This window comes from Onychostruthus taczanowskii, unplaced genomic scaffold, assembly GCF_017590055.1.
Source record: "Onychostruthus taczanowskii isolate IOZ18803 unplaced genomic scaffold, ASM1759005v1 scaffold4, whole genome shotgun sequence".
In the NCBI taxonomy this organism is placed as follows: Eukaryota; Metazoa; Chordata; class Aves; order Passeriformes; family Passeridae; genus Onychostruthus; species Onychostruthus taczanowskii.
The window spans coordinates 20,469,124-20,492,017 of NW_024501459.1; the positions used below are offsets into that span (position 1 = coordinate 20,469,124).

Genomic DNA, 22,894 nt, shown 5'->3' on the forward strand with positions numbered 1-22,894 from the left:
CGTGGTGCCGGGGCGTGGGTGTCCACGTGTGGTGGTGGAGGCCGTGCTGTGGGTGAGCGCCGTGCCGGGGGCTGCGGCTGCACCGCCCGCTGAGCTCTCCCCTCCTCTGCCCGCTACGGAGAGGCTCCGCAACCCCGCCGGAGATGTCTGGAGCGCGGGAGAAGAAGCGAGCCAAGAAGATGAGGAACCAGCCGGCCAGCGTCACGCTGCCCGCAGAGCCGGGGCCCTTCGCCGGCGGCGGGAGCAGAGCCTGCCCGAGCCCAGGTACGGCTGTGGAGCCCCCTGCCCGAAGGCATTCCAAACCACCCGGAGCCGTCCCTGTGTGACCTGCTCTATGTGACCCTGCCTGGGCGGGGGGCTTGGACTGGGTGGTCTCCAGAGGCTCATTCCAACCCGAACCCTGTGAATATGCCCTTCTCTCTGTCATCCTCTCGGTTACATAACGAATCCCTACGGTTCCTAGTCGTAAAGTGAATTTGGATGTTTTACCCAATCCAGTTTCTCCCTTGCTTTTCCGCCAGACCTGGGAGCTGCAGGAGGGGCTGGTGTAGTCCCATGGTGCTGTTTTCCCTCATGCACTAGTTTTCCCTCAGCTCTGCATGCCCAAGCGGTTTCCCTCCTGGGGCTTGTGGCTCCTGTGTCTGTGGAGGGCATGGGCAGGAGGCAGCAAAGTGTGTCCCTAAAATGGCAGTGTCCTGGGTTATTGCTGGAGCATTTTGTACACGGGTAACCTTTGCAGCTGGAGACTGAAGGGTCCTGTCAGCTTGTATGCTAGATGCTCTTTTTGTCTTTGTGGTTTGCTTCAATCGAACCTCAATTTTCACCACCACCTTCACATTTAGATATTTTGTTACCTATATTATTTCTGGTAAAGCCCCCTTAAAAAAGGACTTGTTACTGTGAGGCCTTCAGAAGTTTACAAATTGCATCTTTGTGACTGAATTGCATCTTTGTGACTGAAAAAACCCCTAAGCGTCGCTGTGTATTTAGGTGATTGAAGAGTTCCTGAGCAGGCAGAATGACATAGCAAATTATGCTCAGCTATATCTGAGGTTTTTGGAATGTCATTACAGGAGTACTGCCAGATTAAATACATTTTTCTAACTTTATTTGTAGCAGGGAACTTCCAAGATTACATGGTTATGTTTTTCTGTTCTGTTAAAAGGTGTGGATTTTCATCCATGTAGCATTCTTCTGTAGTGTCAGCATCACAGTTTTACAGAGCTGTTTTGTAGAAACAGGAAAGCAAAATCCTAAATAGGAATTACAAAATTATAAATCTATACAGCAGCTAAAATAATTTAAGGGTTTTTTAGTTATTAAGTCAGTGACTGTTTTGCCAAACAGTCTTCTGTGTTCTGATTACAATTTTTACTTCCTTCGTTAAGAGAGTGTGTTTGTAATATGAGTTAATTTTGGGCTGTAGGCCTACACAGATTTGTTGACTGAGACAGCTTCCACCCCTCTTTCCCAGTTATTTCCTTCTCACCTTCACCTCAGTGTCTGAACAATGCTGCTCTCAGGCAAGTGTAAAACTAGGTCAGAATTGTTCCACATAAAAGCTAATTTCTGTTTCTAAAATTATTTTTTCTGCAGTATTACTGCAGTTCTGCATGATGTGTGGTTGCAGCAGGCTACAACAGTATTGCTGCTGAACATAAAATTTCAGTTTCTTGCTTATTTGAAATGGAAAAAGGAGGTTCTTTGCCTTTTTAAGTTATCATAAATTGATATGCTGCTGAATGTGAATCTGCTCATGGCTGGTCTTCGTGCCAATGGCAGCATTTTTGGGACAAAGGGACAGGCTTGTTTAAGAAGATCAACTTGAAAACTTTTTTTTTTTAATCTCTCACTCCATTTCTGTGGACACATGTTGATTTTCACTAGAGAAGCTCCTTTTTTTTTTTTTAATCTCTCACTCTATTTCTGTGGACACACAAGTTGATTTTCACTAGAGAAGCTCCCTGAATGCTATGGCCCCTTGTTCTCTCAAACACTTGTCTTGATGCAGTGAATGGGGTGATAGGAATGGCTGTCTGGAGCTCTTTCAGTTGGATTGTCCAGCATGAACTGCCTGAGAACCACGTCTCAAGTTGTAGTAGTAGAAACCCTATCTAAGACTTAACTGAACATAAAGTAATCTAAACTAATATATAGTTTTTGTTAGCCTGAATATACACTGGCCTTTGAAGAAGGACTTCAAGGCCCTCTGAAACTTTAGGTACTTGCTAGGTGCTTAGCACTCCTGCAAGGTGTGTCTGTACCTTAGAAAGCTTTACTGTAGGCTTTAGTTAGTTAATTTCAGTATGGGTTTAAGTGCTTGTACCAGACAAGTAATTTAGTACACCAACATACATGTATCATGCTTACCTTAATTATTGCTGTAAAAGAAATATATGTCAGACAAGAATACATTTGCTTATAGAAAAAAAAAAAATCAAGGAGCAAGTGGAAAAAATAACTTTGCTGTTTTGTTACTAAAACTCTGACAAGACAATATTAAAAATCAATATGATGTTGCATGGACTGATTTTGCTCCGACTCTTGGAGGCAAAGTCTGGATTGTGTACCATTTTCAGAGCATGCAAAAGTTACTTAATCTACCACAAGTTTGCTGCAGAGCAGCATAAAATTCTTATTTATTCCTGTAAGAAAGAACATAATTCTTCTGATTTCTGGTGACTTTTTCAGTTACATGTAGTAAAAATAATAGGAGTCTGCAATGCAGTTTTATGAGGAAGGGCTAATGGAGTTGTCAGTTACTCAGACTACTTTGTGTTTCTCTAACCTCTTTTCATCTCTAAACCTTCCAGGAGATGTTCGTTCTGAGCAGCAGCAGCAGAAATTTTCAAATCAGTCATCTGGGCCTTCTAACAGGAAAGACCAATGTTTTTTAAAGGGGCAGAGTAGAGGAGAGAGAGGCAGAGGAAGAGGAGGATGGCAAGGAGGACACCAGAGTGTATCTGAAGAGATGCCAAAATACATAACAGGTCTGTATATGTGAAAAGGTCATAATTTATCTGTCCAGGGCAATTTGCTGGTGATTAAGTTTGCTGTCTTTGTTTTTGTGCAAGAGCAAAAATTAGAACTGATGCTATGTTCTTCTGTTTTTCCTGATTTTCTCCAAAAACCAGAAGTAGTTGTGAACTAGAATTAATGATTAGCTGTTGTTCAATGGGTCCTTTCAGACTTCTGAGTGGAAAAGTTACACCTGCTTGTAGTGAGGGAATTTGCAGTTTGGCTTCTGTTTGCCAGCAAAATGAGTACTGACAGTCATCTGCTTTTAATGTAGCCAGTGAAATTGATTTTGCTCATGATCTAAGTTAAACATAGCTTTTTGTCTAACAGAATGTTTATTTAGGAGAGCAAATCAGCTTTGCAAAAGAGAGCAAATCAGCTTTGCAAAATGTGGCAGTGCTCTGATAGTAGATACACTTCCACAAACATGAAATGAGACCAACCTCTGGATTTTTGCTTGATTGTTTCAAAACAGTCTGTAATATGTTACTGTTTCCATTTTTTTTTCCATGCTAAAGATTTTTTCGTCTCCCTGAATACCACCTGAAAAGATTACTATTCTAATTTAACAAAGAAGTATTTAATGCAAATAGGAATTGTTGGTTAAACAGCTTTGAGACTCATTCATGTATAAATATTTGCTTGACCATATTGGTAAATTTCAGGATATGTAAAGAACTGAAATTTCTTCAGTGACAGTTTACAGGACTTATCCATAATTACATACAGTAACCTCTGTTTTTTTTTTTTTTTTTTTTTTTGCTATTTGTCATGCTCTGATGCAGTTCTTTCATTCCAGTGTCTGCCTTTGCTCAAGCTCGTGCTGCTGAGATCAGTGCCATGTTGAAAGCAGTTTCACAGAAGTCTTCCAACTCTCTGGTTTTCCAGACCCTCCCTAGGCACATGCGAAGGCGAGCAATGAGTCACAATGTTAAACGCCTGCCCAGGCGGCTCCAAGAGATGGCCAGGAAAGAGGTATAAGTGTGTTTTACAGCATTTCATGTCGTGGGCACAGCCAAAGCACAGTGTTCAGCTCTGTAGCTGTTAATGTTCAGACCTGAACTTCTGCCAGACTTCCCTGAGTACCCTAAACTTTGACTGACATTTGGATTCAGTGCAGGAACACCTCAATTTCAGGTGGTAGGTCAAATAGCTCTCGCTAACCACCTGGCTTTGTGATTACTGGACATCTTGAGTTATTAGAGGAGTGATGAAAGAGTTCACTGCAGTAGAGATTGTTCAGATGTTGCACTGATCTCAGGTAGTAAAAGAGTCCTCAGTAAGACCCGTCTGCCTTGCACCCCACCACAGCTTTAGGATGTGACCATGCCAGCCTCAAGCTAGCACAGCTGATGTGATGGTTTGAGTGTCACAGCTCAGATGTGGGGGATACACTGGGTTTATTGGCAGGCTGCATGCAGCTTAAGACTTACTAACTGACTAGTCCTAACAGCTCATGGAACTCATTTTGTGGCAGTTTCTCAACATTTAGTCGGAATATGCCTATGGGGTTTACTTGCTCCTTACTCACTGTGGCCTTCCTGTGTGTTTAAAAAGGAAAACTAAAAATTAGTTCAGCGGATGTTACTGGGAAATGATCTTCCCAATGCTTGGCATTGATCACTTTATCATCTCTCAGAATTCTTAAAGTGATCAATTGAGTTTACTTGGTAAATTTTCTATGTATTAAGGTTCACTGATAAATTTATTCTTTGCATTCTTTTTTTCTTTTGCACTGTCTTTAAGTTGAGACCTTGCCCCCTCCACCCTGAGTTCCTGAAGATGATTGTTCATGGAAGTATCTTTGTTTCAGATACTTCCCTACCACACGCCAATTACGTGTTTCTTAGGGTGTTTTATTGGATCTTCACAACCTGTATCTCATTTTACTGTTTTGGTTCACGTTCTTTTTGCTTTGTCAGACATGACAAGAGATGCAGTTTGGGCCTGTTTTCTGGGAACTGAAGGAAGAAGGCATGGACTGTTTTGCATAGTTAGTTATGTGTTATCCTTGTTTAAATGTAGATTTCTCTAATGTTTGTGTTTGGTTCTTTTGTGTCCTGCTTTTTTAACTCCTTTCATATGACAGCCTGTCTAAGTTCTGTGTACATGCTCACACTTCCTCTCCCATCCCTATTTCCTCTCCATTGGATTTTTGAGATTATTTAATTGGCCCTGGTGTGGCTGTATTTCTTCTGCTACATTTTCTGTCTTCAGGTCTTTGGTGTGGCTTATGTGTTTGCACAGGCTCACATTTTCTTGCAGCTTGTCATAGCTCTTGTTTTGTAAAGGTTCTGCCTATTATTTTTCAGTGTTTGATCTACATCTTCAGAGTTATCTGTTTCAATTCTGCTGCATTTTCTTCGTTTGTCTTAGATCCTTTATCATTACCATATTCATTGAAACATTTACCTGGACCATGTCTTATCTATTCAATAAGCTTAAAGATGTATATTTTTCACCTACAATGACACATTCCTTTTTCTCTAATTGCCTTTCTGAACCACTCACCTACCATTGATCCAGTGGCTTGTATTTTCTTCTCTGTGATGAACGATGGGTCTGATGGGAAGATACTTTCTTTTTTTTTTCCTCAGTTCTATTTTGATTTCATGGGTTGCTTCATTGTTTTTAGTGTTCTTGGCACTGATCTTCTGATATTTTCTTTCGTTTGCTATTCTTATAACCAGTGGTCTGTTGTCAAGTGTTTCTTGGTGAGCTTACAAAGAGTATTCTAAGAATCTTTTTTGTATGTCTTATAGTCCTGTTTCTTTGTACCACTTCTCTTCACAATTCTTGGTGAGCTTACAAAGAGTATTCTTTTTTGTATGTCTAATAGTCCTGTTTCTTTGTACCACTTTTCTTCACAAAAAGAAAAATCAAACACTGATTGAGTCATGCCTTCTTCTTGAGTCATGGATCTGCATGTAATATTTCAGACCTTGATTAGGTCTGGTTAGCAAGAATTTGTCAGGCTATTACCACACTCCTCTCTTTCCAGCTTCTATGAGTTGTAGAGCTGACAGGGTCCTTTCTGTCAGTCTGATAGTCTGTACTGCTTCTGTATAAGCTCAATCTAGGCATTTTCCATGTCACATTGATTTGTTCAGGTGAATATATTGATGTGTGGCAAAAACTTCACACAGGAAGTAGCAGCACTTACTGTTCACTGTTAAGTTTTTGAATGTGTGGGGATTTTGTTTTATATATGGGTTTCAGTCAGAACTTGATGCACTTCTGTGGATGTGATTTGCATAGAAAATTTAAAAGTTAGTTACCCTCAAGAGTGATCCAACATAGTATAACTTAATGTTAGTGCTTCCTGTATTCTTAAATGTTAGCCTTTCTCTTTTCAGATTTGTTTTGAGATTTACTTCAGTATCCTCTCTTCTAAAAACAGGCAGAGAAAGCTGTACATCAGAAAAAAGAACAGTCAAAGACTAAATGCCGCAAAGCCAGAAGACGCCACATAAATTTGGTAGCAGAGTTTAATCACAGGCAAAGAAAGAATATTTGGCTGGAAACCCATATTTGGCATGCAAAGAGATTTCATATGGTAAAGAAATGGGGATACTGTTTAGGAAACAGCCCTACAGAGAAGTGCTACAGGGCTTGTTACCGAGCCATGACAAAGCAATGCCTTCTTCAGGTACCACATCTACATGGTTTGTGTGATGTTTTGCCAAGGTGAAGTAATCAACTGCTTAGTTATAATGAATATTTCTGTCTCTGTGAAGTACTGTTAGGTCAGCTTTTAATAAGACTGCTAAGTATGAAATGAATCGTTTTATAAGTGTAATTCTGGGTGGCAAGTTTCAGGGAGAAGATGACCCTTTAAATGAGTCTTATGGTAACTATGACTGAAATACTGCATTTTCAGTTTTCTCAAGAGCTAAGAGGTTAACCGAATCCTTATATCATCTCCCTGAGCAGCTGTTCAGGAGAGAGAATTTATTCTATGTCCTCTTTGATATGTTGGTTTGAGAGGCAGGTTGGCCCTCAAATGAGAAATGCCTCACCACTTTCCTACAGCTATTAATTTTAAGTTAAAAAGAAACTCATTTTGCTTTGGCAAATTTTAGAGAATTAAAAATTTCTACTTAAGTGTAAACTGTGAGGCCTTGTCTGACCCTTTCTTAACAGGCTCACTTTAAAGAGTTATCCTCACTTTGACACTGTCATATTGTTTCAGGACTTATCATATTATTGTTGCCTGGAGTTGAAGGGTAAAGAGAATGATCTTCTGAAGCAACTTGCTCGAATATGTAGCATTGACGCAGGTAAAATTTATGTAGTTCAAAATAAAGATTCTCAATAGACCAAAGGATGACCCATCCTTTTCCTTTTTTAGTAATGTAGTAGTTACTCAGTAGTAGTAACAGAGTTGATACTGACCTGTGATTTTGAGTGAAAAATGTAATTAAGATGTCATAGTAGGACTAGGCATTTTTATTTCAGTAGCTTATTAATAAGATAATTATGGTACAACTTCAGCCACTCAGCAGCCAGACTGAATTTCAATTTTACTTTGTTTATTAAACAACATATTATTTTGTTCTTCAATAAGTATCTCCTTTTTTAGGATTGACATTTCAAGAGGCTTCTTGTCTGTCTGGAAGATTCGAGGGTTCCCTGAATCTTTACCGAGCAGATCGCTATCCTGAGGATATGCTTGGTCCTGTTACATTTATTTGGAAACCCAGGGATGGGTCTGAAAACAGACAGTTGTGGATCTGGGTGCATCCAGCTCTGAAGCAGGTATATTTCCTATATTGTTTGAACTCTTATTTCTTTATGTATTTTGTTCAGCATTATTAATTGTGAAGAGGTCATCTGTAAAGTATGGAAGAACTTGCTTCAGGATTTATGTGCAATATGATGTTGCTTGATTTACATCCTTTCCACTAGCACCCCCAGCAGGCTAAGTTCAGTATCATCATGGATAATTATATTCTGAAACTTAGCTATCAGCTTTTTTTAAAAAAAAAAAAAAGAGGAAAAAAGTAAAATGTTGTGCTCAGCCAATTTTTCTTATGTTAATTTTCAAGAGAACAAATTCTTAGCAACTTTCAATATTACTTTCAGCTTTTCTTAGCAAGCCCTTGACTTCAGCGGAATTAAATTTTATTACTTGAAATCCATATAGGAAAATTAAATACTGGAGTATAATTTTCAAAAGTATACTTAAGGTTTGCAGTGTACTGCATATCATCCTAATCCAAACTTCATTTTTCTTAAGGACATACTGAGAGAGTTAAAAGCAATTTTTCAGTGTTCAGAGCCTGAAGAAATCTGTATTTCTGAGCCTGTTACATCAAATCAAGAGGAAAAACAAGTGGAAGTTATGAGCCTTGGCAATAAAAGAAAGAAGGAGGATAAAGAAGGAGAAAAGGCTGTGCCAGTGAAAAAAATAATTGGTGATGGCACTCGAGATCCATTCCAGTCCTACTCTTGTATCTCACGGACTACTGGCATTGCAATCAGGTTTGCTCACAGTAGAGTCAGAAGCTGTGGCCCGTAGCTGCATTTCTGGCTTAACTAGGGAAAATAATGTGTGTTGTACAATTGTACATTCACCTGAAACTTTCCTGTTTCAGTGACAGAAGCATGGAGATTCTCAGATACCGGCTGATCGGCCCATTATCACACTCCGTCCTTACGGACACCCTGAAGGCAGCCTCTGTCCAAACAGTAAGGAAATTGACTTTGGGTGTTAGTGCAATTTTGGTAATGTTCTTAGAATGTGCAAGCTTGTTTTTTGCTAGAAAGACCCATAAATTATCAAGCCTTATTTTTCATAAAGGCTACCCTATGTATTACTCTAGTGGCTTCTCTGTTTGAGCTTCTTGACTAATGCTGATCTCAGGAAGAACTCCCACCTGGATTTTAAGTGGGAGTAGGAAGAAAATAAAAACAGTGGTGCTGAGCAGGCTGTGTAGTTTCTGCTGAGAGGTCCAGAATAATTCATATTCCTTTTGACAAACCACACATCCTGTTTCTCAAGCAATGAGCTAGAGCACCTAGAACTAGGGGGCAAGGCATGTAAGGTACAGAAAACTTACGTGTTTTCAATCAAATATAGAGTTTCTCTAAGATTTAGGTGTTTCATCCATTTCTTGGGGTATAGCATCACTGTGGTTTTAATGGGATTTTTTTTTTTGTCTCTTGAAGCAAACATGATGAGGTCATGAAATCTCTGGCTTTCTGTAAGAAATAATTAATGACAGAATTAGGAAGTATTGTGGATTGTTTTGTTTGTTTTTGGAACAGAAGTTAAATTGTACAGTTTGTTAGAGGGTATTGTAAAGTATAGGACTACACTTCATCAGGAAAAAATTACTTTGGTTTAAAACTTGAAGAGGACGGAAATGACTAAGGCAAACTGAGATTGAATTCATAATGAATAACTATTTGAGTTTAATTAGATACATTGTTTTTCAGGAGATGGCAGATTCAGAAACAGAACTGAATAATTGGTGGGTAGAAAACTGCAAGGACTCTGAAAAAGTATCTCTTCATCAGTGTCAGAGTGCTATCTTTGAGCTATTGGAAGGTATTTGGGCATGTGGGTGCTGTTGGTGGAAGGGGGGAAACTTAAAATCTAGTGGTCAAAACTAGCATGCTAATAACTTTGGACATACTTATTTTTTGCATGATCAAGAGAGTGATGCCTTTGACAATGTGCTTAGCAAAGAATTGAAAAGTGTTACATTGTGGATATTTAAGGGAATTTAAATCCTCTGTCTAGGTCAAACTCTTAATACAGAAACTGAATCTTGTTTGCTATATTTGTGAACTTAGATTTGGGATTGCTGATGTATACTCTCTCTCTCACCATGCGCTTCAAATTAAGACAATATGTTGTACAATACACCCACAGATAAAATGGTAGCCTCCAGTCCAAAGTGAAAGTATTATACTTCATTTATATACGTTCATTTCTAAATTAACAGTTGTGTATTTGGCTGAATTGTAAAGTGTCACAAAGTTAACAATATCTTCTCAATTTCTAGCACTGAAGCAGGTAAGGCACTTTGGTAGATCTCACACTGTACTCAAGCTGTCTGTCCAGTGTGAGGCAGTTAAGCGGAGATGAGGTAAAACTTTCACAAAACACTTCTAAATTTCCTTTCTCTTGAAGACGGGTGTAAAACAAAGGTGGGTTGTTCTTTGAAATTTGTCAAATGCAAAGGATGAATTGAGTCTGTGACAGTGACTTCACTTCTATGCTAAATGTAAATGTAATTGCAAACCAAGTCTTGCCGTGCTCTTGTTGACTTTTTTGTTACTGAACATTTAACAAGCATTGGTGAGTTTTCAAAACGTGTTAAAAAGAGTATTCTGGATTGCTTCACTGGCTTACAGTGGTGTCACTGCAGGCAAAAATGCACAAAATACTAGTGCAGAAAAATATCACAACTTGATTGGTGGTGTCATGCCAATGTTCATCTGTGTGTTTTTAAAGGGATGGGCTCACCATCAGATATGCCACCAGGTACAATACTTGGCCTCACTGTTGGAGATCCTCGAGTCAATTTGCCGAAAAAGAAGACAAAAGCCACGCCAGACTTTGAAAAATTCCTAGGTAAAATCCCTTGTCTATATTATATTAAGAGATTTAGTTTCTCTCTATGCTTTTCTTTTCATTTACTGTCATCTTCTGTGGATTGTCTCTTGCTGTTTTCCTCTAGGTTTTGGTTCAAAGTATGTCCTGTTTCCAGAGCCTCTGGCAGAACAGAAACAGCTTGAAAGTTGCATAGGTTTTAGAACAGCAGTTGTGAGGGAGGGACACGCACCAAAGCTGGTCTTGTGCTCAGTGGAAGCCTCTGTCTGACCATACAGATGATCCAGGTTCGAATCCTGGCAAGGCCAACCAGGTGCTAAAAGCTCCATAGTAAGTTTCTGTTTGGTGTTTAGTCTTCCTGTTTCTCTCTCCAAGAAGATATCTGCTATTTCTGGTTTATAGGCCCACAGTGTTGAAAGTTGCAATTCCACTGTGAAAAAGTTACTACCTTTGCAGGATTAGTATTTCAGATGGCCAAGATGCTGGTTATGATAGAAAATTAAAGATGTAAGCATAACTTCTGAAATTTTCATTTCAGTGCTGACTTATACAGTGTTTCAGTGCAAAATTCAAATTCACATGGATGTGAATGTGTCCTCTAAAAATGTGCAAAAGTGTGCACAGGATATAGTGGGGATGGTGTACAGTGTAGACATTCCCAATTAGGTTAGCTGGACACAGGCTGCCTCACCTAATAGGAGAAATATGATAGCCAGCTAGCAAGCAGTAGCAAATAGGACAAATTGAAAGTTCCAGAGACTTCAAAATAATGAATTTCCTTGGTGGTCTGTTTGCAAGACACTAGAATAATATAGTCTTACATATCACTTAAGTCAGGCTGAACACCTACTTCACTTACTTTTAGCTCTTTGCAAAATTCTGCTCTTTTCATTTTCTTACATCCTCCTATTCTACTCTCTGTATCTAGAGCAGCCTTTCTATTAATTAGTTCTGCTCAGCTAACTTTCTCATCATTAGTGTTCCTGTTGGAAATGCTGCAGCATACATGACCTCTACTTTGGTTCCTTCCTGCTGAGAAGTGTAAGGTGAGATATGTAGCACTTGCTTACAGATACTGGTTTGAGCTGCTAGAAGAGTTGGCAGCTACAGAAAGTCATTTGATGTCTTTCATTCTGCTTGTGAGGATGTATTCAAGAAGGCAAGACCAACAGAAGGCATTTAGGTGTTTGAAATGTCTCATAGTAGTTTCCCTCCCACTGCTGGGGCTGCTTTTCCCTCAGGAAGGATGGCCATGGTAAAGAGGTAGTGGTGTAATATAGGGAGTCGAGAGCATCTCTGTGTTTTTTCCTTCGGCTGGGTAGAAATGTCCATCTTCAAAATCTTCTACCTTCACTTGCAAAATATCTTCCATGCCACAAATACTTTTAGTAATGGATGCATCTTAAAGACTATGGATTTTAAATAAATAAATCATTGCTGTTATGTTTGGCAGTACCTATTGCTAGGTACTGTTGGTATCGCTGAATAATCCGAATCTCCTGTCTTTGAGTCTTTGTCTACGTTGCCTGGAAATATTAGCAAAACCTTTTTTAAAGATACTTAAATAATTAAAAAAAAAAAAACAAAACAAACCCTGTCATCCTACATATTAAAGGAACATGTTAAGTTCCTTTAATATGTAGCACTTTGTGGATGATGAAATGGGGAGCAATCTCTCTTAAGTTTTTAATCACAGAACTATTAATAGGCTCATTGTATTGTTTCTTGGTAAAAATTGCTTTACTTAATGGATCACATTCACTGCATGCTGTATCTGTACATTGAAGGCTGTTAATCCTTAGATCACTAAAAGTAGGTACACACTTTCTTTGCTTTCCTTAGACTGTAAAACTGAAGAAGAGATAGGTTATTTAATACTTCAGCAATCCATTTTGAAGCTGCAGTTGTTTTTCTTCAGTAATGTACACAACTGTTGATTAGTGCAGACATAAGCAAGAATAGTCCCTTCATTGAACACACAGCCTGAAAAGATCCCGAGGAGGAAACTGGTACTAAATAAGTGTTGCATGCTAAGCATAGCCATACAAGTGTTTCCTGTATGTACATTTCATAAAGGTAACTCTTGCTTCTCTTACAAGTTTACTTAGGCAGACTTATTTCAGGCTTTATAATGTTGCTGTTTCTGATTTTTGCCGAATCTGTTGAGCTTCACACTCTGCCAGAAAGGCCAGATTCCAGAATATCAAAGGTGGTATGTAAAGACCTAGTTTACATTGCCAGCAGTCATGTCTTTGGTTAAGAAGAAACGCTGATGAGAAAATACCAGGTTAGTCTTTCTAACACTAACAGTTGATTTCATATTTTGTGTTTGGAAAAACATGTGGTAGTAAGATGTGCCAGAAGCAGTGATGCTTGTTGAGCTTTTAACAGGCTTTTCTTGGTTGTCTGCTCATTATACTTATGATATAGAGGTGGCTTTGGTAATTTGGCACTTAAACCACAAAAATTGTTTGAATTTTTTTTAAAGGTTCTTTTCTTTTGTAGATAATGATAAAGTTAGGCAGCTGTACCTGAAGGGTGTACCTGCAGACTGTGCTCACAGCTTCATCTGGGACCAGGACATCTGTAAGAACGTCACTGAAAATAAAATCTCAGAGCAGGTAACTAAGTAGGTGCATTGCCATTGAGGAAATGGTTCCTAGAGTCCACAGAAGGAGACTCTTGAAATTTGTATAAATCTAAGATTAATCAATAGCTTCCTTAATGTCATGGTATCCAGTTGCTGACATGTAGTGATTTTTTTGTAGCCTTTGCGTAGTGTTCTTGCACAGCCATTGACCATGGTTCAGTTAAAAGAAAGCTTTATTGGATTGCCTGTGGGACTGTACTTGTAGGTTTATATAACAGAAAATTTGGAATTGGATTTTCATACATCACTTTATCTTGTGCGGCAGAAAAGAGTGACACAGGAAGGCTCTGGCCTTCAGCTGTAGTCAGGACAATTCTTCTGAATGAAAGAACTGTGGAAGCTGAAAGGAAAGAAATCCAGTGTTTCTGAACTGCAGAACTCTGTGCTGTGGGTGTTATTGCTGGGCAATAACTTGTGATTTGTAGACAACTTCAAGTTTGCTGCTGTGGGTTTGAAATCTCCTATCTTGACATTTTCTTTGACAATGGAGAGCAGTTCATAAAGTGCATGGATAAAAAGGTGATTTAGTCCCAAGAGGTGATAAACTTTTGGCACCATTGTAATCAGAAAGAGAAAACACTTGTATGGCAAAAACATCTTTTTAAATATTCTTTCTGAAAAGAAAGAAAGAAAATTTAATTTTGTGCTCTTTCAAACTGTCTAACATAGTGTAAAAAAGCAGAGTACTTAAAAATATTACACTAGCACGTGACAGTTACCAGAACAATATTTTTATATATGACAGTGTTTTTTATGCTGTCATGAAATTTAATGTTTACCTGATAAAACACAAGGGGTCTGATGGTCTGTTTCTTCATAAATGTGGTACAATGGAATATAACAACTGGTGATTGACAAAACCTCAGTGCCAGCATGCTTTATGTGAAACTGTTTGCTGACCAAATCTTCATCCCATCTCCTTGGACACAGTTCAGATTTGCTCCATGTATTGACGGACTGAAAGCACCTGTTCAATTTGGTGCACAAGTCTATAAATATAAAGTTGCAAAACTTGTTTTTCCTCCTTCATCTATGTTGTATCTTGCACCCGCTCTTTATGAAGGACTGTGGAAGTAAGAAGGGGAAGAAAAGGGTGCTTAATACTCTTTTTTCTAAAATAATTTTTCATGCCTTGATGAAATTCTGTTCAAATATATAGTGTATTACTACTATATTTTTCCAAGGTATAAACTCACCTTTTCTCTGTATCTTGGAAGGGTATTGGAAGAGGGAAGAAGAGTGGTTATTAACTTATGGGAAATGTCTCCTCATTCTCAGGATTTAAACCATATGAGAGCTCAGTTACTGGTACCTGGATCACACCTTGATTTGGGTCCTTGTGAGTCTAAGATTCCCATACTGTTGGTGCAGCAGCCAGGGAAAATGGCTGGAGAAGATCGACCAGGATGGGGAAGTGGCTGGGATATCTATCTCCCAAAGGGCTGGGGCATGGCTTTCTGGATTCCTTTTGTAAGTAACTTTGATGGCAAATTGAAATTAAATTTGATAATTTATGTAATTTAGTTTAAATTAATTGATTTTAGAGAGTATACTTCACATTTTATAACCAATTCCCAATTGCAGCATCAAAATTTCACTTTTAAAAATGGCATATGAATTGGTTCATGACAGAAGCTTGGTCTTGAAACTTAAACAGTAGTTTTCCATGTCTTCTGTTGGAAGACAGCTATGCCCACATACGACTGTGCCCACATGGCAGCCTAGAAGCAGCAAATCAGTGGGGAGTCAGGAGAGAAAGCTGAAGCTATAGCTCTCTGTGTTTTCTACAAGCATATGCCTCTAAAGAGAAATCATTTGGTGCCTGCTGCTAATCAATTTCCAGCTTGGCTATCTACACCTCTGTCACCAAGGTTGCTTCTGATTTGGGAGAGAGCTTAAAACAAAGTTTAAGTTAAGCTTGAATACTCCTTTGGTGCTGTTTGAAGCATGCTGCTTTGAGTGTTTAGGTGGCAGTTTTTTTACCTTTCTGCAGTTAAAATGATGCTTTTGAATGTTCAGGGGATATAGTTGCAGTGATACCTACTGTATGGTTAAGATACATTGGGCAGTGGCTGTCAAAGTAATACAACATTCCTGGCAATGTCCAAGATTAGAACCCGTGAAATTCTCTTCAGTTTTGTTGATAGTTTTGCAGAATTAAAGAATTAATCACTATTTTGTTGAAATTAGTATCTAGAACTGTAGAAACCATGCTTAAGTTTATTTTTTAAAGCTTAAGTGTTAGACTTTCAATTTTCTAAGGAAGTACCCTCTGGGAATTAATGTTTTGTTTTGGCTAGGAGCCCGGAATCAGTTCAAACATTGCTTTTTGGGCGTTTGATTTTTATAACAGATATATCGAGGTGTACGAGTTGGTGGCTTGCAAGAAGCTTTAAAGCATTCTGAATACCAAAGAACACCTCACACTCCAAATGATTTCCCAGACTGCCAGGCAGGAATGCAGTTTGCCAAAGAACAGGAAACCAGTCTTCTTGAAAAATTCAAACGGTAACATTAATTTAAAAATTGATGGTAAGAATGACAAAAATGAATGTTGCTTAAAGCATTCGCTTAATTATCTGTTGTTGTGTTCATTTGTGTGCTCATTGGACTTTTTGAGATCTTTCACCAGTGTTTTAGGAATCCTAGATATATTTAACTCTGCTAAACAAGAGCGTATAAATTAAACCCTTCTATTCCCAGAGACATGCTCAGTTATAAAGCTGTAACGAGGCTGCATAGCAATAAAATAAACAAAACTATTTTGAGATCCCTAAGCAGCAAATGGGGGAGGAGGTAAGAGAATGCAAAGGAGTATGTCCAACTACGTAACAAGTGTTAAAGAATAAGGTAAATTAAGAGGTACATTTTGGTATCTAATTTTAAAACAGGCATTCTGAAGATTGCATTAATTTTTACTGCAACAAAGAGAGCTCTTAACCATGAGTTTGGAGTAGCTGGAGGTGTCCTCTGCACCAACTGGTGTTGGTTCCCCTTCCAGACAGGAGGGGAAAATAGGAGAAGTTCAGAGGAAAAGGTGGTGGTGTGAGTCACAGCAGGTAGATGTTTCTAGTATGGCTGAAAGGATATAGTTGACAGAAATACAGCAGCCTTTTTTAGACTGTAATTTTAAAATTCTTGTTCAATGAGGCTAGAAAGTTATCTATGCATTCCCTTTCTGTTTTAAATACTTGATTTTGAAAATATTCTTACCTGCTTATTTGATTTATCATTTAGACGCCCACCTGCAAAAAGGGCAAATTTTGTCAAGTTGGGCACTCTGTCTCCTTTCATCTGTCCTTGGGGGCAGCTGACCAAGAACTGGGAAGGAAGAATGAAAGCTTCAGGAGGATTTTTATGTCCTTCTTCCCCACACCCTGACTGCTGCACAACTGAAGGGCAGACCCTTTGTGACCCCAAAGCAGAAAAAGAAGAAGAAGAAGCTTCCCCTGAGAATGGTGAGGCAGAGGAGACCATGGAAATAACAAGTTCTGACGGTGCTCTAGAGACAGAGGATGTTACAAGCTCCCAAGATTTTGGTGAGAGAGATGAATCTAAGACAAGTGACTTTATTGTTCTCAGGTATGACAAAATTATACACACATTTATTTGTTTACTGGTATTTATTGAGTTGGGGAAAGGAAGAGCTCAGCCTTGATTATTAAGATGAGATAATTATTGCATCCAAATACAGTGAGATTAAATAGTTTTGTCACAAATTAGAATCTGCTGTTGAGTGGAAATCCTTCTGCTTTTCTCCAGCAAACTTGATAACTACTTATAAACTTGGTAACTTCTCTCAGCAAACTTGATAAAGAAAACTCCTTAAGTTAGCTTAAATTTAACACTCTGGAGTTTACTGTGTTTTTAGAATTGGCATATTCTGTCTGCTTCCAGGTCGATGGAAGCTCGTGTTTGTGACTTTAGGACTATTGCTGTGAAAATCATCTTGCATTCTCTTCCCTAATGCATCACCACAGGTGGTTCTTGCACTCCTTAACAAGGTCTCTAGAAAATAGAGAATCCCCTGCATTCCAGTGCAACACACGAGGGCAGCAACAGTATTGGAAAGTGCCTGAATGCAGGCCTTTCATTTTTGTGTGGTTACCAGGGGAAGAAAACACTGGAAGTTCTGGACTGCATTAGTGTCACTGGAGATTTTAGAGTGTTTGTGGTTTTAACAAGCTTTGGGGGTTTTAACAAGTAATGTCTCCTTCCTTCTGAAGAAGACTCATGAGTTCCACTCACCAATGTTCTTTTTAGGCTGAGAGTGATACAATTACCAGCTTGGAAGGTTACAGAAATCCCCAGGGCTTTTTTTAGCTGTGCTCTTGCAAATATGTGGGGTGCTGGATTTCTGTTAAACTGCTTGTTAATAACTATCTGTGATGATTGTTTTTGGAAATTTTTAATAGGAGTGAGAAACTACTAATGCAGCTATCAGCCTGGTGTTACCCCACTGCTGGGAAAGATCGGCGAATCCGCCTTATTTCTCGGCTGGGACAGCAGGAAATGACTGAAGATGTTTTCTTGCCAATTTTGATGAGCTACCCAAGGGCTCTTGTCTGGGTCAATTTGTCACTGTTGAGAAAGGGGAACCCTGAATTACATGCCATGATTTGCATCCCAACAGAAGATGACTTGCTGCACCTAAGCAAAGACAAACTCTTCTGTGGTCCACAAGAACCCAAGCATCGTGACGTATTCAAGGACAAGGTACAGAAGCAAAAAGAGGAGAGGAAGAAGAAGAAGAAAAAGGATAATGTGAAGTCTCTAGAGAGTGACCCTGCAGGCATTCCAGATGAAGAAGCAACTGAGGACCATGAAGATCTCATTCTCGGTCTTTGGTCAGATGCTCTCCCAGATGTTACTTCCCACTGCTCCAGGACTGTCTTGGGGTATGTCACTCGAGGGGATTTTTCATTGGCTGTAGGCTGTGGAGAAGCACTGGGTTTTGTTAGCTTGACTGGGTTAATTTATATGTTACACAACCAGCCAGCAGATAAGAAGGGGCTTGTTTTGTTAAGGACTCCAGCATCTTTACAGTACAGGTTTGCAAGACTTAATATTGAGGTTTAAGTATCATTGCAGTGCAGTAGAATGCCAAAAATACCAAATAATTCCATTTTGTATTCTGTGGCCTTCCTGATTTGTCTCAAATTTGAGGTTATTCTGAGCCCAAACAGCTCTAAGATTATGAAATAATTAAAAAGCTTTTCAGCCTTATTCAAGAAAATAACTAATGCCTGAAGAGACTGCAGTTACTTTTGATGTCTGCATTGCTAAGGATTTCTAACAGATCATTATCATGATCTTCTTTATCTCTAAAGAAGCATATTCTTGATTTTTTTTCTCCTCAAAGCAGTGGATGCTGTAACATACAGGAAATATACAGGAAATCATCATGTTAATTTTAGAAGTCTTTGTTCAGATGGACTGTAAATTTACGGCGCACTTTCACATGTAACTGCATGCAGTTTGATCCAGTGTATATAGCAAGTGGCTTTCCTGATTCCTCGTATCTGAATAGATGAGGCTGCAGTGCAACAGAGCTATGTAGAGAAATAAAGGAAATGAAAATAAAATGAAAATCAAATGAAATACAAATAAACTATAAACCAGCTATGTAATTTTGAATTATAGCAACTGAAGCTTTTAAACTGGAAAGCCTATCGGTCTGTCTGCCTGGTCTGAAAGGTAATAAGCTTTTCAGATGCAAATTGCTACTGAATGCCACAGTGGGTCAGCACATGTTTTCTGTTAATAATAGGGGATATTTTTGTTCCTCATAACATGAATTTAGTTTTGTATGGAATGTGCTAGAATTGAAGGTTTCTTCATGTTACAGTACAGTCATGAATATTGTTCAAACAATCATAAAACTTGTAAAATATGCTATGGGGTAAAGGGAGAAAGGTGTTTGATTTGCCTGGGGTAGTGTGGGTAGGTTGTTTGTGTTTGGTATTTTGTTGTTCAGTTGGTTTTTTTTTAATACAGCCTTCAGCATCTAGCTATTCCTGAGTTAGGGAACTTGAAAAGGAATTTACACTAATATGCTATAGTTTAGTAGCAGCATGATACAAATATATATCAGTTGGTAAAATTATCCTGAAATGATCATGTACAAATAAAAATGTAATGTATTCTGGAGTTAATAGTCTATTGGCTAAGTTTGATTCTTAGAGAAATTAAACATGGATCAGTTAATGTCTTTTTCTTTCTAAATGTCAGTGTTCAACTTAATTTCCTCTTTCACAGTTTTGTTTGAAAGTCTTAGGTGAATTTATTAATGTTGGCTGGAGTTGTTGAAGGTAAGATTTAATGTGCCTTACCCCCAAAATTATTAAAATATAGGACCATTTAAATATGGCACACACATGGGGAAGGAGGAAGAACATCTGATTGCAAGGGAAATACTGGAAGTGGGGCTGGGTTTTGTTTTTAAAGTCTTCAGAAGCTGGGTTGTAGAATGTGCACCAGCAATGGGAGTTGTGGTGGCATGTGGGAAAGAAAGATGCAGTTTCCAGCACAGCTTGGATTGCAGCTCCCTGAGAAATCATGCTTGAATGGCTCCTCACTGCTCACCTTTGATGCACCTGATAAAGCAATCATGGTCCCAGAAAGGTCCTGGGAAGCATCTGCAGGAAAGCCAGCAGATGGCCCCAGAGGAAAGAGCTTGATTCTGGCAGGGCTGGGATTCACACGCTCCTGGCGTGTGACTGTGAGTGCTGCAGCCTGTAGGTATGTGTGAATAAGGAGCCCCTTAAACTTTACAGCCTGGCTGCTCTGATCAAGTTCTCTCATGGTAATAATCCTGGATTTAATGAACCTTTTGAATTGTAAGCCCTATTGAAATATTTCTAGGATCACAGTTTCCAGAGCTGTGCTTCTCAGGAAGAAAGGAGGGGAAGTGTTGTTTATATGATTTTTTCCCTCATCACCTCCCTCATCTTCTTAATAGATAGATGTTTTCTTGCCTCAATAGACCTGCCTTGTATGTGAGAAAGAAAGAAAGAGAAGCTCCTACCCAAGCTATCATTTTTTCTTTTCTGCTTGTAGATTTTTTGTTCACTGAGTCTTTCCCAGGTTTTTATTTTTTTAAAAAAAACATCTGGAGTCTTTCCTTTTTTTTCTTCCTATTGGTAATTTCTGCCAGGTTTTCATTTTGACACTTCCTGTTACTTTTCTTTGATTTCCATTCTCTATTTTTGATTTATGATCCTTGTCTCTGGTGAGCCAGTGAACAGAAACTGGAACCCAAGTGCATCCTGTTCTGTATATCTTGTAATATTGTTACACAGTTGTTTTCCTGTAAGTCAGTGATTTATGCCTTAAGACTTCACTCCTTGTAAAATACACTGCAAACCAGATAAGTTAAAAATGCTCAAAACTCTCAGCCAAAATTTGTCAGAAAAGTACTGTGACTTTATGTAGCTGCAAGGAAATTTTTATCTGTGGTTGCAATTTCCAGATTCCGTGTGTCTCAAGGGTGATTTAGTCATAAAAACCATGTCAACACCGGATAATCAAACTGTGGATAATTAAACCTGTGTTATCTGTGCATCAGCTGTATAGTATGTCTGTGCTCATCATGTTGAGTCAGGTGTAGTTTACAGCACACATCTGCTCTTGCTGCGGTTGCTACACGTTGGTTAACTACCCCAGAGCATCTGGATCAGCTCCTGTGGGCTGTAATGCATGAGCATTTTTGGGAACCTAGGAAGCTCTGGCCTGGTGAAAGCAGCTCTCACAAGCTCTCCGATTCCCATGCTATCCTCCAGATAACTTTCTCAAAATGGATGCCAGCACAAGCCCCTAGCTCTCGTTCTGTGTTTGGCAAGAGCTTTTGGAAGCTAAAATGAAGCACAGAAGGCAATTTTGGCATTCTCTGTAGCACAGTGAGGAGGTTGAATGGTAACACACCACTCCTGTAGCTCTTTCTGTGGCTCCCTCTGAGCAGCTGTGTAAATGCTGCATTTGATTCACCTGGTGAAGGGTCTTTTCCCAGTCTGAACCACGACTTCCATGGCAGTTGCCTGTTCTGCTGACAGGTGCAGTGACTAATGGACCTACCAAGCTGAGGGGCTCCAAGATACACATTCTTTACCATCTCAAATCCAGAAAATGAGGTTGCAGAGGAGGGTGGTGATTACTCTGTGGGATGCAGTGAGGTGGGACTGTGGCCAGATTGTTGTGTGTTTGTTAAAGAAGTTCAGGGCAATCTGTTTAGCAGCCTGTAGGTAATGGAAGAAGTTACCTGGCAGAAAGGCAGCTGGGGTTGCTGAAACAAATCTGGGAAGATAATTGACAAGGTGCCAGACTGCTCGATGGAGAGAGAAGCCTTGGGGGATCATGGCATATGCAGACAACGAGCTGTCAAATTCAGCTTGACAATTTTCTTTCAGTGCTCTAAATCTGGAAGAGCCAGATATGTCAAACCTGATCCATTCTCGTGTCCATGTGAGGTAGGTAGTAGGAACAGAGCTCCTCAGAGGAGTAAACCACCAAAGGCAGATTTCTGAAGCACTAAGGCTGAGAAAAGCAGAAAAGCAATAGCATTGTTCTGTTTGTCAAGAATACAACATACAGAAAACCCCAACCCAAAATCCCATGCTTCTAAATGATATTCCCAGAGGTCAGCATTGTAAACAGCACCCACAATTTACCTCTTGCAAATTCAACTCAGCTGTACTACAGTTCTTTGCAAACACTGGTCTCATCAAATTCCTGCAAGAGCAAGTAAAATTGTATGGAATAATGAGAACTTGGAAAGGATGGGGGATATGGGCTGAACCATTTTGTGCCAGCTTTGAAAGTCAGAGCCAACTTGACACTGGTCAAAATAATGAGTTCAAGGTAGTTTGCGGAGTAGGTGGAGTGACAAAAGACAAAACACAGTTTTTATTTATTGCATTGGGTCTCTTCTTAAAGAAATACAGTTTTTTCTGCAGTAGCAATATGCCTGCACAGGATGATTTTTTAAGGCATTTTTAGACACTCCAAGATGAGTGTAACATCTACCAGCATCAGCTTGCTTGATACATTCTAGTTGTCTTTTCATCATGGGCTTACAGCAGTGCTGCTATCTGACTAGCTAAGTCCAATTCCTAAGAAATAAAATCAAAAAGACATTCAGGACATGGAAAGAGTAAAGCAGAGAATGAAAAAGCAGTCTGAAGGAAGAGAGTAACTCAGATTTCATGAACCAAATATGTGATGATTTTCTGCAACTTTCCAGAAAGGATGGTGCAATTCAGTGTTTCATTTCATCTCAAGATCAAATAAATAGCCAGGATGATAAAGCTGTTTCAACTCAGTCCTTCTCTCAGCATCCTGTTCTTAGCCAGAAACTGTGTTTTTTTAAAGAAGACCAAAATGGTTGTGATGGATGGGAGAGCTCAAGCACCTGAAAACCCATGTGTCCATCAAAGCTGTCTCACATCACTTCTCTTCTGGGTTTGCTCTCCTTTTTCATATTAAGTAATATTAAAGGCTGCTTACAAAAGGATGAAATAAAAACAAACTTGGACAGGAAAAAAGTGAGTATCTAGAGCTGTATTACTCAGAAATTATAGTGATGAATCCTGTGTGTCTGCAGTTGTAATTATTTATAAATACAGTACATATACTTCTAAAAATCTTTCCTGGGTTGTATCAGGTGT

The 22,894-nt window shown here is 39.1% G+C and overlaps 1 protein-coding gene across 1 annotated transcript; it reads left to right on the forward strand.

The window, feature by feature from the left end:
* The first annotated feature begins 26 nt into the window (after positions 1–26).
* Positions 27–19,382, forward strand: POP1 (POP1 homolog, ribonuclease P/MRP subunit). The gene is made up of 15 exons (XM_041413060.1): positions 27–264; positions 2,814–2,990; positions 3,818–3,993; positions 6,419–6,667; positions 7,211–7,298; positions 7,601–7,776; positions 8,258–8,502; positions 8,616–8,709; positions 9,460–9,571; positions 10,484–10,603; positions 13,088–13,203; positions 14,511–14,702; positions 15,586–15,740; positions 16,470–16,814; positions 17,648–19,382. Exons 1-15 carry the CDS (start codon positions 144–146, stop codon positions 18,309–18,311), a joined length of 3,030 nt encoding a protein of 1,009 aa, XP_041268994.1. The 5' UTR covers positions 27–143; the 3' UTR covers positions 18,312–19,382.
* Positions 19,383–22,894: the final 3,512 nt, after the last annotated feature.

Coding starts and splice junctions, on each gene's coding strand:
- POP1 (XM_041413060.1), top strand. CDS start 144: ATGTCTGGAGCGCGGGAGAAGAAGCGAGCCAAGAAGATGAGGAACCAG. Junction 8,710..9,459: donor AGGCAGCCTCTGTCCAAACA/GTAAGGAAATTG, acceptor ATTGTTTTTCAG/GAGATGGCAGATTCAGAAAC. Junction 15,741..16,469: donor CTTCTTGAAAAATTCAAACG/GTAACATTAATT, acceptor TTTATCATTTAG/ACGCCCACCTGCAAAAAGGG.